Consider the following 14168-nt stretch of genomic DNA (forward strand, 5'->3'; position numbering starts at 1 on the left):
TTAAATGGAAATTATAACACCCAACCAGAAACAGGCATGAAATGAAAACATAAAGCTCAAGTATTAGAGATTCTCCCATGTAAATACCACAAGAGTAAAGAAATTAAACATTTCCTGCACTCCAAAACACCTTTTCTACCTTCTCTCAATAGCTGCCAGAGATGACCACTGTCCTGTCTATTATAGTAACTGTTTTCTTATTTTTCTTAGTAGTTTCATACCCAAACGTGTATCCTTAAATTCGATGTTTTATTTTTGCCTCATTTTTTTAAAATTACATAAATGAAATCATACAGAATAACTTTGTTCATATCTGGCTTCCTTTGCACAGTGTATTTTCAGAGCCCTTCTATTTGGCTGTGGTTCATTTTCGTGCCTGTACTACATTCCACTGTATGAATATGCCAATTCATTCATTGTACTATTGATGGACATTCTGAGTTAACTACAGTTGGGGGCTATTACAAATAACACTTCCTTAGGTATTCTCATAAATGTCTCTTCATGCTCGAGCAGACATTTTTCTGACAGGTATAAACCTGGGAATGAACTATCTAGATCATAGAGTCTACATATCTTAAAGTTTAACAGATAATGACAAATGTTTTTCTAAGTGTCTATAGCAATTCATATTCCCACCAACTCTGTATGAGTGTTTTTATCACTCCAAATCTTCAACAACAATTGGTATCATCTGTGGTCTTTAACTTTCACTAGTGTGTTGATGTCTCCTACTGGTTCTGATCACTAATTTTGTTGAGCTCGTTTTCATTTAATTATTGGTCATTTGGATATCCTCCTGTGTGCAGTGTCAATCCAAGTCCCTCAGCTCCTTGGTCTATTGGGTTGTTTCTCCCTTATACTCATTATAGGAATTGTTTAAGCCTAAATATGAAACCTCTGTTGGTTATGTGCAGCAAAAATCTTCTCCCATCATATGTCCTATTCATTATCAGAACAATATCTTTCAATAAAAGATGTGTCTAGTATCAATGTAAGCGAATTTTGTCAATCTTTTCTTTTTGTTTAGTACTTCTGTTGTCCTACTGAATAAGTCTTTGCCTACCTTGAGGTCATGAAGTCATCCTCCCAAATTATCTTCTAGAAACATTATTATTTTTCTTTTCAAAAATAGAATACAATCTATCTCAAATTGATTTTTATAGAGGGTCAAGATTATGAGGTTCTTCATATATATATATAGAGAGAGAGAAATATATATATATCCACTAACTCTAGCACATATTTTTAACATCCTCACTGGATTCTTTTTTTATGATCCTACTTTTCCCTCTGTTTTCTCAGAAACTACTTCATCTGTCAAGGGTTCTTTTAGTGTCTAGCCTAGAGATTACAATGGTAGTTTTGACTAATTGAGAATGTTAAAATATTTTAAATTGTCATTATTTTCTCAACTTACATATTATTATCATTTTTATTATATAGAGATATACTCATATGAACATTATTATTACTGTTGTATGTAGTAAATATTAACTTATATGGGCCTCCATATTTTTCCACTTTAATTTTTTTCAGTCTTTTATCTCTGCTCTTCCATCTGGGATCCTTTTTCCATTGCCTGAAGAATACTCTCTAATTAGCATTTATTTTAGTGCAGTATCTGGTGTAAAGAATTTTCTCAGTTTTCATTTGTCTAAAAATACTTTTTATTTCACTTTTATTCTTGAGAGATGAATTTGCTGAGATCCAAACTCAAAGTTGGCTGTTCTTTTGTTTCTGTTGTCATCTGGTGAAATTGTCACTGTTCAGGAATTGGTTCTCAGCTTAATTTCTGCTTCTTTGAAGGTAATCTTGGCCTATTTAGAGATTGTTTCCTTTTTCTTTCTACAGTTTAACAGCTGTGTGCCGAAGTGCATGGTTATCTTTATTTAGCCTTCTTAGCTCCCAGGCTTCTTGCCCTGTTCCTTGATGTTGTCATTCTTAGTCAATGCTCAGACATTGTCTCATCAAACATTGTCTCCATCCTCACTTCCTTTCTCTTCCCATTCCGGGACTCCAATTGGTCATATTTTGGCTTTCTCATTTATATCCCCTCTGCGTCTCACTCTTCTTTTTGTATTTTTTACTCTTTTTGTCTTTCTTTGCTTTATTCTGGATATTTATTTAGATTAGCATCCCTTCCTCAACTCCAACTCAAGGTTTCATCTATTAATCTCATCTATTAAGTTCTTAATTTCTCTTATTTTCAGTGCTAGAATATCCACTTGAGACTTATTTTATCATTTCTAGTTTCCTGCAATATTCTAATTCTTCTATTTAAATATTTCTATGTAAAAAGTAAAATTGTAGTTGTTTTAAAGTCTGTTTTGATGATTCCAATAACTGAAATCCCTATGTAATCATTCTATTTTTTTCTTCTTTTATGTTTTTATGTTGTCTTGTGCTTTCTAGATATTTTTGTTTGTTGGTCAGAGATCATATTTTTAAAATTATTTACAAAAATCAGTTTAAGCATGGGACAATGTCATGATGTCATCTTTTCCAAAAAATATTTTCATTTGTTTCTGGGAGGCCCCTGGAGACACCAATCCTTTAGGACCACTGCATTCTAACTTCATAAATTGAGATATTCAAATCTAAGCTGCAGTCCCTGTGAGGACCTGTGTACTTCAGGTTGAAGTTGCTCCTAGGCTTGCACCTAGGATGCAGCCTTGCAGAGACCTAACCCCAAAGTGAATAGGGGGATCCTGCAGGTCCCCACTTGATAGGCCTTCAATAATAATTCCTACCCAGAGCTCTGCAAGGCTCTCAAAAGTGCTATTTAGGATTTTAGACACTCAGTCACCTTCCACAATTAGCAAACACTCCTGAAGGAAAGACACCAGACACTCAACCTGCTTTTCCAGCCTAGAGGTTCTTTATTCTCTGCAGAGTCTCTCCTTTTAATCAGAAATATACATTCTGAAAATGCAGTTATCTCCACGTCGCAAACTTTGTGCAACATGAAGAATGTTTAGGATATTTCTGGGAAAAAAAATAAACAAATAAAAATATTCTCAATGTCAACCTCCTCTTTCTGTTACCCTCCTGCAACCTGACCAGAAATGGTCTTTTCCCCAGTTACAAAGAAATGGGTACATCCTTGTGTGTGTGTGTGTGTGTGTGTGTGTGTGTGTGTGTATTTGTGTGTTGTATCTTGTTGGTGGTGTCAAGGATCAAACCCAGAGCCTCATGCTTGCATGCTAAGCAGGCACCCTACCACTGAGCTACATCCCTAGCCTCTGAACTCAGTTATTGAGATACATAAGGAACTACTGGCAAGGTTTGACCTGAGCCATCAGGAGGCAAAATGATTCAATTAAGCTGTCTGTATCTTTGTAGGAAGACATTCAAAAGGATTTTAATTTTAAATTTTCACACTCTCATATTTTTTCTTTGCCTTTAAACCCTGTGCCCAGCCTCTTGTCAACATTACAACGAAAGCTGCTTAAGCTGATAAGCTGGCATGCTCTTGTGGTGCCATTGGCTGACTAATGGTCTCTGGGAGCTGCAGTGGGCTCAAGGGCCTCTGCTTCCCTTGGCCACAAGGCTGTCACTAGAATCATAAACAGTAGCTGAGTATTAATTCACTGTGATTGTTGCTTGTGAATTCCTCCCTTCTGATCTTCTTTGGAAGTTTAACTTCTTTTGCTCAGCAGGGATTCTCAAAAAATGCCCATCTGTTTTAAGGGTGGATTCAAAATGCAGTATGGTGTAAAACATGAAAATATAACCTTTTTTTGTTATTTTATAATACCATGTATGATATTTTATATAACTGTCATAGGGAAGATAACTATTTTAGTGGGGGATAAGTTTCATACATTAGCCAATTATTTATAACTCCAAACAGCATCACCCCTCATGTTCTTACCCATTTTAAAGTTTTAATAGCTTCTCTAAATTCAGAGACTGTACATATCCAGAGCTTCTCAACTCAGCACTATAGACTTTTAGGGTAGGATAATTCCTTGTTTTCAGTGAGGGTGAAGTAGGAACCTGCCCAGTACATTGTCAGATGTGTAGCAGCATCTCTAGCCTCAATCCACTAGGTGATGAGCCTCCCCAGGCTAGTTGTGACAACTAGAAATGTTTCCAGACAGTGGTAGAATCATTGCTTACATTTTATTTAACTTTGCCTTTGGATGCTATGAAATCCTGAAATTGTATGCAAAGCTCCTTAGTTCCGATGCACAATATTGCTAGGATATGGAATAAAGAAAATAAAGTTGAGAATCTAAATGGAAAATAAGAGACCCAGCATTTATTAAGTGCCCACTGTGTATTATATACCCAGCACTATGCTGAAAATCTTACTAAGAACATCTCATTTACTTCTCCTAAAATAATAATAGCCAAATTTTATCATGAGCTTACAATATGCCAGGCACTGTGAATTGCTAAATATTTTTACACAAACTAACTAATTTTAGCAACAATCACACATGTTAGGCACCACTGTTACCCCTACTTTACAGTAATGATGCTGGGTTTAGAAAATGAATTTCCCCAGTTATGCACTTAACAATTAACTAGGTCTGAATTAAAACTCTGTCTCTTTACTTCATCACACTGTCTCCTAAAGAGAAAAAAAATTCAGAGAATCCTCTTGAGAGAATAAAGAGTTCTAAAAATCCAAATTCTATGAAATATTTATCCTTCTGTTGGCGTATTTTGGTGAGTAAGTGAGAATCTACATCATTCCATCATGTTGCAAGAGGTTCATAGGATCAGGTAAAAGACCTTAAGCAAAGAATCGAATTATGTGTAGATAATTCTGTGGCTCCACAGGGAAATCATGTTGTGTATTCAGTTGTGTAGCCAGTGTAATATAATATATGTTACAGACAGAAGCTATTCTGAAAATGGTTAAAAAAAGTTGAGAAACATTCCCTAAAATTTGATCTCTGACATCACCATAATTAGCCTAATAAATGTATTACATTGTTGCTGAAATTGCTAGGGACCACTGTTTTGGTCAGCTTTTTCACTGCTGTGACCAAAAGACCTGAACAGAACAATTTTAGAGGAAGAAAAGTTTAATCAGGGGCTCATGGTTTCAGAGGTCTCAATCCATTGACAGCTAGCTCTGTTCCTCAGCTCAGAGTGAGGCAGGACATCATGGCAGAAGAGTGTGGTGGAGGGAAACAGCTCACATGATGCTCAGAAAGCAGAGAGGGGTCTCCACTTGCCAGATACAAATATATACCCCAAAGCCATGCCTCAAAGCCCACCTCCTCCATTCACACCCTACCCACCTCAGTTACCACTCAGTTAATTCTTATCAGGGATTAATTGCCTGATGGGTTAAGACTCTTACAACCCAATCATGTCTTCTTGAACCTTCTTGCATTGTCTCACACTTGAGCTTTTGTCTCACATCCAAACCATAACAACCACAGATTCAGAGATACTTCTGTGATTGACAAAGTCACTATTCACCAAAACTGAATTCTTAAACAGCTGAGCCCACCTTCATGCAGAAATGAAAGGAAGGGTGTGCTGTAAGAAGCTTCCATAAACCTATGTTTCTGAGCATGGAGAAGAAAAGCATGGAGAAGAAAATATTTCTTCCCAATACCAAGAGGACCATGGCAAAGGGTCAAGGTTAGATGATATATCTGACTCACCCTGCATTGCAGACCTTGGGGCTCTGTTACATAGGCTACTCCAGATAGTGAATAATTCCAAGGCTCTAGACAGCTTCTCTCTCATTTCTGCATCTTTTAAGTGAGTTCTCTATTCCAAATTAAATAGAAGTGCCATAATAGATGTAAGAACTTTGGGAAAATATAGGAAAGGAAAAAATGACCTTACATAGCAGAGCATGAATTCTGTTTTCCATTTCTCTACCAAACACTTCCAACAGTCCCACTTGCCAAAATCAAGCAAATACTTCAAGTGCAAACTAATCAGGTCTAAACTAGTGGGGGGGATAAGGATTCACTATTTTAAAAGTGATAAAAAGCTGGAAGTCTCATAAGAGGAAAGAAAAATAAAGTCCCAAATTGCCCTCTCAACATTTGTTCACCACTAATGTTCAAAGAACTCTGAAGTTCAAAATATACCTGTGGGACAGAGTAACCCAAGGCTACCAGCTGCTGAGCTCATTTTTTGAATATAGGATTATGTCTTATTAATTTGAATATAGGATTATGTCTACAGCATAGAACACAAAGTCTGGAAAATTGTATATGCTTCATGAATGTGTATACTGTTTAAGTACACTAGAAAAAAAATCCATCTGACTTTGGAACGAAAAGTACATATTATTCACATGTTTAAAACATTATTCACATGTTTGTTTAACCTAGGACATCATGAACTAGAATGCCCTGACTATTGGCTTTAGAACCAATCTGTATCTACTCTGAGGGGACAGGCTTTGATGAAGGCATTTTTAGATACATTCCTGTCCCATCTCATCACCCCACCCTTTTTTTGGGTCTCATTGCTTATGATTTTGATGCCTATATTTAGCATGCTAAAAGGCACATTGGCACAATATTTACTATCACTCAATAAATATTGATTGGTTTTCATTAAACTTCTGATCCACTTCTGAAATAACACACTTTCTTTTTTATAAAGAAGCCGATGAAAGACAAACCCCTCTCTTGAGGGGTCCTGAGAAATTGATAATTCCCTTCTTCCTGACAGTGAGGTTATTCAGCCAGATCCAGCTCCCACTGCTCCCTCCCCTCCTGGAATCTTTTATCTTTGGGATGAAGGCATGTCACTCTGCTTCACACATGCCCAGTGAAGCATGTTTATAAGAAAACCCCAACAGGTAGTTTGTCAAAACTTCTGTCCATCATGAGAGAGAAAAAAAAAAAAACACAAAACTCTGTGGATGTAAAAGATTCTGGAAGTGAATCTAAGAAAAGGAAATTTTCAGTCATTTTCCAAAGAACTGAAAAGAAAATATAATTGCTCCGTCTTCACTGACCACAGAAGACTCTTAAAACCCAATAACAGGCTTCCATAACTAGGATAGGAAAGGCCATGCCAGGGGACATCTATATGGCTTTCAGTACCAAAATAAGTTTTTGTCTTTCAAGAATCTAAGAGATTGGGGGAAAGAAGTAAGTTTTGATTAACAAAACTCAAGATTAAGAAAAGAGATGTGAATTAAATCTTCTGCCGAATGTCTGCTTCAGAGGTTTGATAAGTTTATATGTTACATGTTAAGGCACAAAAGAAATAATTACCTATGACCAGGGTGAAAATATTAATGCACTTGTGTATGTAAAATAATTACTAATATGTTCCTTTCTGTTACATATCATATACAGTGTAAAAGTTAAACCTTTCCATTCTCATATCTTCCAATAAATGAAAAGGTTTAAAAATGCTAAGGTCTTTATCTTTTCAACCTACATTACATTTTCCACCTGTGTTGATCAATGACATTTGTTAAAATATATCCCATATGTTCTAGACCAACCACATGATAGTATCTTCCTAACATTTGATGAAATCATAAGATAACTAAAGCTTCACACCCAGTTCCTACAGGCCTCAGGAAGATAGTTTAATCCAAAGAAACAGAAAACTAGAATCCGAAGGTAGAATTCTATGTTTTGCAAATCTAACAGGACAAAAAGATGAGGACATGAAACAAGAGCCACTGAACAGAGCTATCCCTGTGGAGATTGTACAACTAGTAATTTTTCCTCTTAGAGGTTTCATAACTTAGAACATGCCACTTGATGGAAGATTTTAGAAGATTGTATGAACATATATCATATTCCAAGAGAAAATGTAATAATAAAAATTTATGAAGGCTTTATAGCATATTTATCATTTAATGCTCACAGATTCCCTGCCAGGAAATCTCTAACAACCCCAAGATATACATGAAATTAGTTCTGAGGGGTCATACAACTTGCCAACAGTAACCTAGTAACCAAATCTCCTGAACACAAGTCAAGATGTTTTTACATTGCCTCATACATCCATTATCACAAATGAAATCAATAAGAAAAAGAAATGGATGATTGAAATATGCTAGAATTTTCATGGGTAGTTAATGGTCTAGCAGAAGTCAATTTGTGTGTGAGTTGAAAAGGGGCAGGTAAGAAGTCAGGAAGAGCTAAAAACATCAGGGTAGAGGGTCCTTTCTCCAAGCATCTGCCTGCTGCACATACATGTGCCACTGGCTCTGAGGACCCAAATCAGGTCTTGTTTGGAACAGCTAGCCCACATACACACACATTTCAGATCCTGACATCTTTAAACTTTAATAAGCAGCTCCTGTATTACAACCTTGCTGGATGGTCTCAGTGGTAGTTTATATCTTGTTTTATTTGGAAGAATCTCATCTAGTGACAGAGTTATTGCCATTTGGCAGAAAAATGTTTCTTTAAAAAAATTTTTTTCCTAAGCCGAATCAATTCATGAGAGCATAAGAAAAGGGGAAAAAAAACCCTCTACTTTTAATAGAATGCCATTTTTATTGAAATAAATTCAATAACTCAGTACTGTTAAGCCACTGAAACTACTACTATAAACTATATTGGCACAAAATATACAGGGACCTGATGCATTTATAATCTAAACTGGCTCAGTTTGAATTCAGTCATAAATGGCTTTCGTATTTGTTCTGTGGTTTTGTTTTTTCTTAATACTCTTCTTCAAAAAAAATTTTTTTAAACTAAAGACAAGATCTGGGAAGCTTGGAATAACAGAAAGCAGTACTCCCCACCCCCTTAAGTGCCTTTTGATCCAGAGGCATCCACCTAGTAGAGCATTTGCTTCCTGGCAGTCACAGGCTAATTGCCAGCTTAGTAATAAGTCACTGTGAACTTCTGGTTTCTTGAGGATACTTTCAGCATCTTCATGCTGTGCTAATACCAGCACTCCGCTGTACTCACAGGGATGTGTATACTCACACTTATTCTTCACTGGTTAAATTTCAAGGTGTCAGCCAAACCTGGCTACAAGAACATCACATTAAGCATGGTTTATAATAATGCTGACATGCCATGCTCCATTCTTAACTAATCAAAGAAACTTCCCACTGTTTATAGTCAAGCCAATGATTATAGCTCAGCCAACAAAGTAAAATGCCTGTGAACCCACGAACAAAGTCGGGAGGAAGAGTAATTCAAATATACTCCATTAACAGAAGCTCATTTCATTTCATTTTCATTTCTTTTATATTTTCTTCCTGTGACATGTATAGGTCTATTCCGAAATTCAAGAATCTTACCCCAAATCTCATATCAAAGTACCTCAAAATTTACCCATAGCCCACCTCATCGTGTCTCTGAATACAGCAGTGTAAGTTGTGAACGGCATAACACTGAGGATACCAGTCTCACTGTTAGTTAAGAAGGTGAATATTTATAGTCACCATTGATAAGTGGGTGGTTTTCATAAAGTCAGATTATTCTGGTAATTTTCCAACTGAAACAACAGTGTTTTGAAAATGAGACCTAGTTTTCTAAAATACTATATAGTTTATCGGTGATTCTGTCAGAAATCATTTTAGTTCAGGAAGTCAGTTTTAGATTAATCATTTGATAATATATATCACAAGAAATGAGAATCTTTTCCTTATGGAGAGGGGCTTAGCATTGAGGGGGAGAAGAATTAACCGAGGAGGCTTGTATCTCCCAGAACAGTGGCTTACATCACCTTTTCCCCAACTTTTTCATTTACATCAGTTTTGTCACTGCACACGTACAGACCAAAGAAAGCAGGTCACAGAGATTTCATGTCCTTAGAGATCACGTTAAATTGGGGAAATGTATTCAAATAACATATAATTCAAAAAACTACAAGAAAGTTATTTAATTCCATATGTATCCAGAGAAGAAAGAGGAGAAGAGGAAGGAGAGGAAGAGGGGACAGAGAGGAAGAGACACTAAAGGAAAAGATGGAAGGGAAAATTCTGCAGAATAAGAGAAAAGAGAGAGGTGTAGAAGGGGTCGAAAGAGGAGTAAGAGAGGAGAAAAGATCAAAGGAAAGACACAGTGAGTTCTCAAATTAGGAATGGTTGAAAGATAAACTGGGTTGGGTCTGCTTTGGGAAAAGTGTCTTTGTCAAACTTTGGGCCAGAGATGGTAAGCAGTGACCAAAGTGACTTAGCAGAACCAAATGAAGCCATGCCAAAACAAAAGAACAAACTACATTGGTACAATTGATGAGCAGACGTTTACACTCTTAATTCCAAGAAGAAGGATGTTCAATAGGAAATAATTACAACCCAGCACACTTCGCTATGGGGAAGAGCCTAGTTGGAGTCATTTTCTTTGTGTGTGTGGTATGTGATACTGAATGATTGAAGCAAGCTAATTAACATTTCCCTGATTTTATTTTTATCGATACTTTAATAATGCATGGGTGAGTTGTCAAGGAACACCTTAAGCAATGTGTAGGGATTCTGTAAGTTTCTAGAAGAACCAGTCTGAATACAAATAGAATAACCACAGTGGTCATTTCACTGATAAATTAAGTTGGTCGCTGTACTCTACCCCTCCCACTGTCTGTCTGTCTGTCTGCCCCCCCCCCCACACACACACATCTTGGTATAACGGTTTATCTCATTCTCTACAGTGCTCCTACATACCTAAGTGTGAAAAAAGCTTTGAAGAGTCCATGTCCCTGGTGAATGTCGTCATGGAAAACTTCAGGAAGTACCAACACTTCTCCTGCTATTTTGACCCAGAAGGAAACCAGAAGAACGTCATCCTAACTAAACTCTACAGTTCCAACGTGCTGTTCCACTCACTCTTCTGGCCCACATGTATGATGGCCGGGGGCGTGGTGATCGTGGCTATGGTGAAACTCACACAGTACCTCTCCCTGCTCTGTGAGAGGATCCAGCGGATCAATAGATAAAAGCAAACATGGATGAAATTGTTTTCTTTAAAGCTCAAATACTGTTTTCTTTCATTCTTCACCAAAGAACCTTAAGTTTGTAATGTGCAGTCTGTTATGAGTTCCTTAATATATTATTATATGTAGAGCAATAATGCAAAAGCTGTTCTATATGCAAACATGATGTCTTTATTATTCAGGAGAAGAAATACTGTTTTGTGTTGGTCAGTTCTTTTCATAATCTTGTTTTGTTGCTGGAACTAGTGTGTCCTTCCTTCCTTCCGCCAAAATAGGGCTCAGATATTTATTTGCCAACCTATATGGAGGAATGTAGCAACATCAGTGTGCTAAGGTCTGCGTTCTGAGGTATCAGATCTCTTAAAGACAAGATTTTTCATCATTTATTGTTTACTAAAGCTATAGCCAAAAATATATTTTCCCTTTCTTAATCAAAATTGAGCCCTGTAGCAAGTGAAGGGACCGGATTTTCTAGTTAAAGGGTGTTAAGCATTTTTCTTGTCTTTTTATCATGTGACTAAAAAAGAAGGGAAACCTAGCCAGTTACTTTTCTTTCATCACTTTTTATTTACAGCTTTAGATTTTTTAAACTGATTTCCAAAAAATAAAAATAAAAAATAAGCTTTTTTCATTAGCCAGTTCTGTAGTTACTTCCTATGAGTCAAATAGAAAATTAAGAGCCCTTTTCCATTTAAGACCCGCTACTGTGTGAAGAGATGATATTGACAAAGGATTCATTACCTTTGGACTTAGTGAATGTTGGTAGATATTCCAGTACAATGCAGGAACGTATGTGGTAGGAATATATTTGTGTGAAAATCTTTATTCCATCTCAACTGAACTGTTCAATGGTACAAATTAAGATGAAACTTGCTGGTAAAGACTGGTAGACCTGATTTCAAAGGGTAAATCTACTGTGGTAAATTAAAATGTTGGAACTGTTCTTTGGGAATTTATTATTAAGTTAAGGAATGTGTACTCTGTCCTCTAACAAGTGTTCTCTGTCAGAACTTTAAAGATATGTACATAGAATATCTGTCTCCTTTACATGTTTTATTTTTCTATTTATAATTCCCCCTTTTTGTTGTTATATTTTATACACAGAATAGACCTTTTTCTTAACACACATTTGAACTGAATAACAGATTTAAAGGAAGCCTTTCTTCACGTTGCTATTTACTTATTGTATTGGGGGTGGGGGAATGAGGGATTGGTTTTAAATAAAAAACATTCCATCTTTTATTTAATATCACTATCAAAAGGAGAAGACAAACATCTATCTTTCTCATCTATATTTAAGTACCTTTTTGTAATGTAGTATCAAAGTTTTTTAGGTATTGCAAAATTTTACAAATCACTTGTGGAATGAATGGCAAAAATAATCTGATGATGTGAAAATTATTCTGCAATATTGTAATTCATAGTTTGACTTTTCATAAGCAAATAAATCCCTAGGGTGTGATCAGGACTTCAGATGTGTAATTAAAGTTTTTTCAAAAAAATTCATTAATCACAAGAATTGAATACTTCTTGCATTCTGAACTGGCAAATCCATGGTAGTCCAAAAATTTGTAATTCTAGATATTTTAAGATATTAAAAAGTTTTCTTTTATTTTTTTTAACACACAAACACATACACACAATATTTTAAACATTTGAAAAACTCTTTATTCCTACTCTACCTTAAAAACTTAATTGTGAAGATAACAGAAAAAAATTTGGGTCAATGAGGCTGAAAATTTATAAACTTTAGTGTTCCTTGGGCTTCCCTTCAAGGAATCCAAAGGGTGAAATATGTGTGAGTGAAATTGTTGGGATTTTTAAAAAATTTTCCTCTGAATTTTTATTAAAATTCCCAACTGACATTTTACATAAGAATATAGGAATCTCAAAATAATGACACCAAACGGATACTAACTGTACCTTCTTGAATCCCAATACAGCAACAGACCCTTTAGGTGATTTAGATGTGTGCGTAGTTACCCAGGAGAAAGATCAGGGCATAATGCTTTAAATGCTTTGCATGTTTTAACTGATTTAATCTTTATAACAACCCTATTGGAGGGAGCTCTAGTATTATCTCATCCTACAGATGAGAATGTTAAAACTCAGAAATGTTCGATCACTCCCCCAAGGTCACAGATACTAAGAGCTGAGACTCTGAGACAGACTGGTCGCTTCATTTTCCCATTATGACAGCCATTTCCATAGCTCTGAGGTCTGCAGATTACATGGAGAGATTCTGAGGTTTGGAAGGGATTGGAAGGGATGAAGAAGAAAGAGAATGGAAGACATCGTTCAAGATATGTGACCAACCTTCTGAGTCTGCTGACTGCCTCCATGTAAAGTTGGGCAGTGAGGCTGAACTTTGGTCCCTTTTAACACTGACATTCCATGCCACATGTGTGGAAAGAAGAATGAACACTGTTCTTCGATCTTCAGAGCACAGTTCTGATTCTCAAATAGACTCTGCACATATTAATCTATGGATTTTTACAAAAGCTACCCTGCTGATATTCCAATAAGCCACTTGACTCCTTAGGGCCCAAAGCCTTATTCACATCTGCCAAAAGCAGAGTTCTGAGTCTCCACATTATTCAACAAGAATGATTTCCCCAAATGTTATGAAGGCCTATATTTCCAAATCACTTTCATTATCCAACTGGCACATCCCATCTAAAACTTTATTGATTTCAGATTCCCTGAGTTGGCATTGTATTAAAACCCAGAAATGATGAATGCACCAATGACTGCTTGCAAATAGCTATAATAAAAAGATATGATTCTGTAGAAAGCTACTGGTGAAGCTACACATTACCAGCTGATGGTAATGTGTAGGTGATCATAAAACACTTATTACGTAGACTATGTGAGTTCCAACATGTTTGACTTTTCCCTTTGCTGTAAGACCAAAAAAAAAAAATACTTATGCAGGGCATTTATAAAAACCTAAATATTATTTTCAGTATATCAAGCCATGAACATCTTACTACATTCCTGTGAGAGAAATATCTTGACACTAACAATTTTATTGACATTAACAAAGAGACCTATAGAATAGTAAAATTGGATGAGTAATCAACTAGAGTGAGCTAAAACAATAATGTTAGGGAATGATCTGTTACCTCATAAGCATAGTTAAATCACCCTATTCCTCCACCAAAATACTGAAGTGAATAAAGTTCAAGAAGGTAAGAGAGTTTTCACTGTCTTGGTGGGAAAAATGGAATGACGCAATGTTAGACCTTGATCCTTCTCCTCTCAACTTCTACTGATTTCCCTCTTCCCTTGTAAAGAAATACAGCCAGCACAGACTCATA

General features: G+C 36.1%; 1 protein-coding gene across 4 annotated transcripts in view; it reads left to right on the forward strand.

The window, feature by feature from the left end:
- The window catches only part of Kcnmb2 (potassium calcium-activated channel subfamily M regulatory beta subunit 2), a 242537-nt gene extending 230221 nt beyond the window's left edge, over positions 1–12316 (forward strand). For all 4 annotated transcript variants that reach the window (XM_005330285.4, XM_040270111.2, XM_078043683.1 and 1 more), the window contains exon 5: positions 10567–12316. In XM_005330285.4, the coding sequence (XP_005330342.1) occupies positions 10567–10851 (285 nt within the window). In that variant the 3' untranslated portion in view covers positions 10852–12316. The remainder of the gene's footprint in view (positions 1–10566) is intronic.
- Positions 12317–14168: the final 1852 nt, after the last annotated feature.

This window comes from Ictidomys tridecemlineatus, chromosome 3 (genome assembly GCF_052094955.1).
Source record: "Ictidomys tridecemlineatus isolate mIctTri1 chromosome 3, mIctTri1.hap1, whole genome shotgun sequence".
In the NCBI taxonomy this organism is placed as follows: Eukaryota; Metazoa; Chordata; class Mammalia; order Rodentia; family Sciuridae; genus Ictidomys; species Ictidomys tridecemlineatus.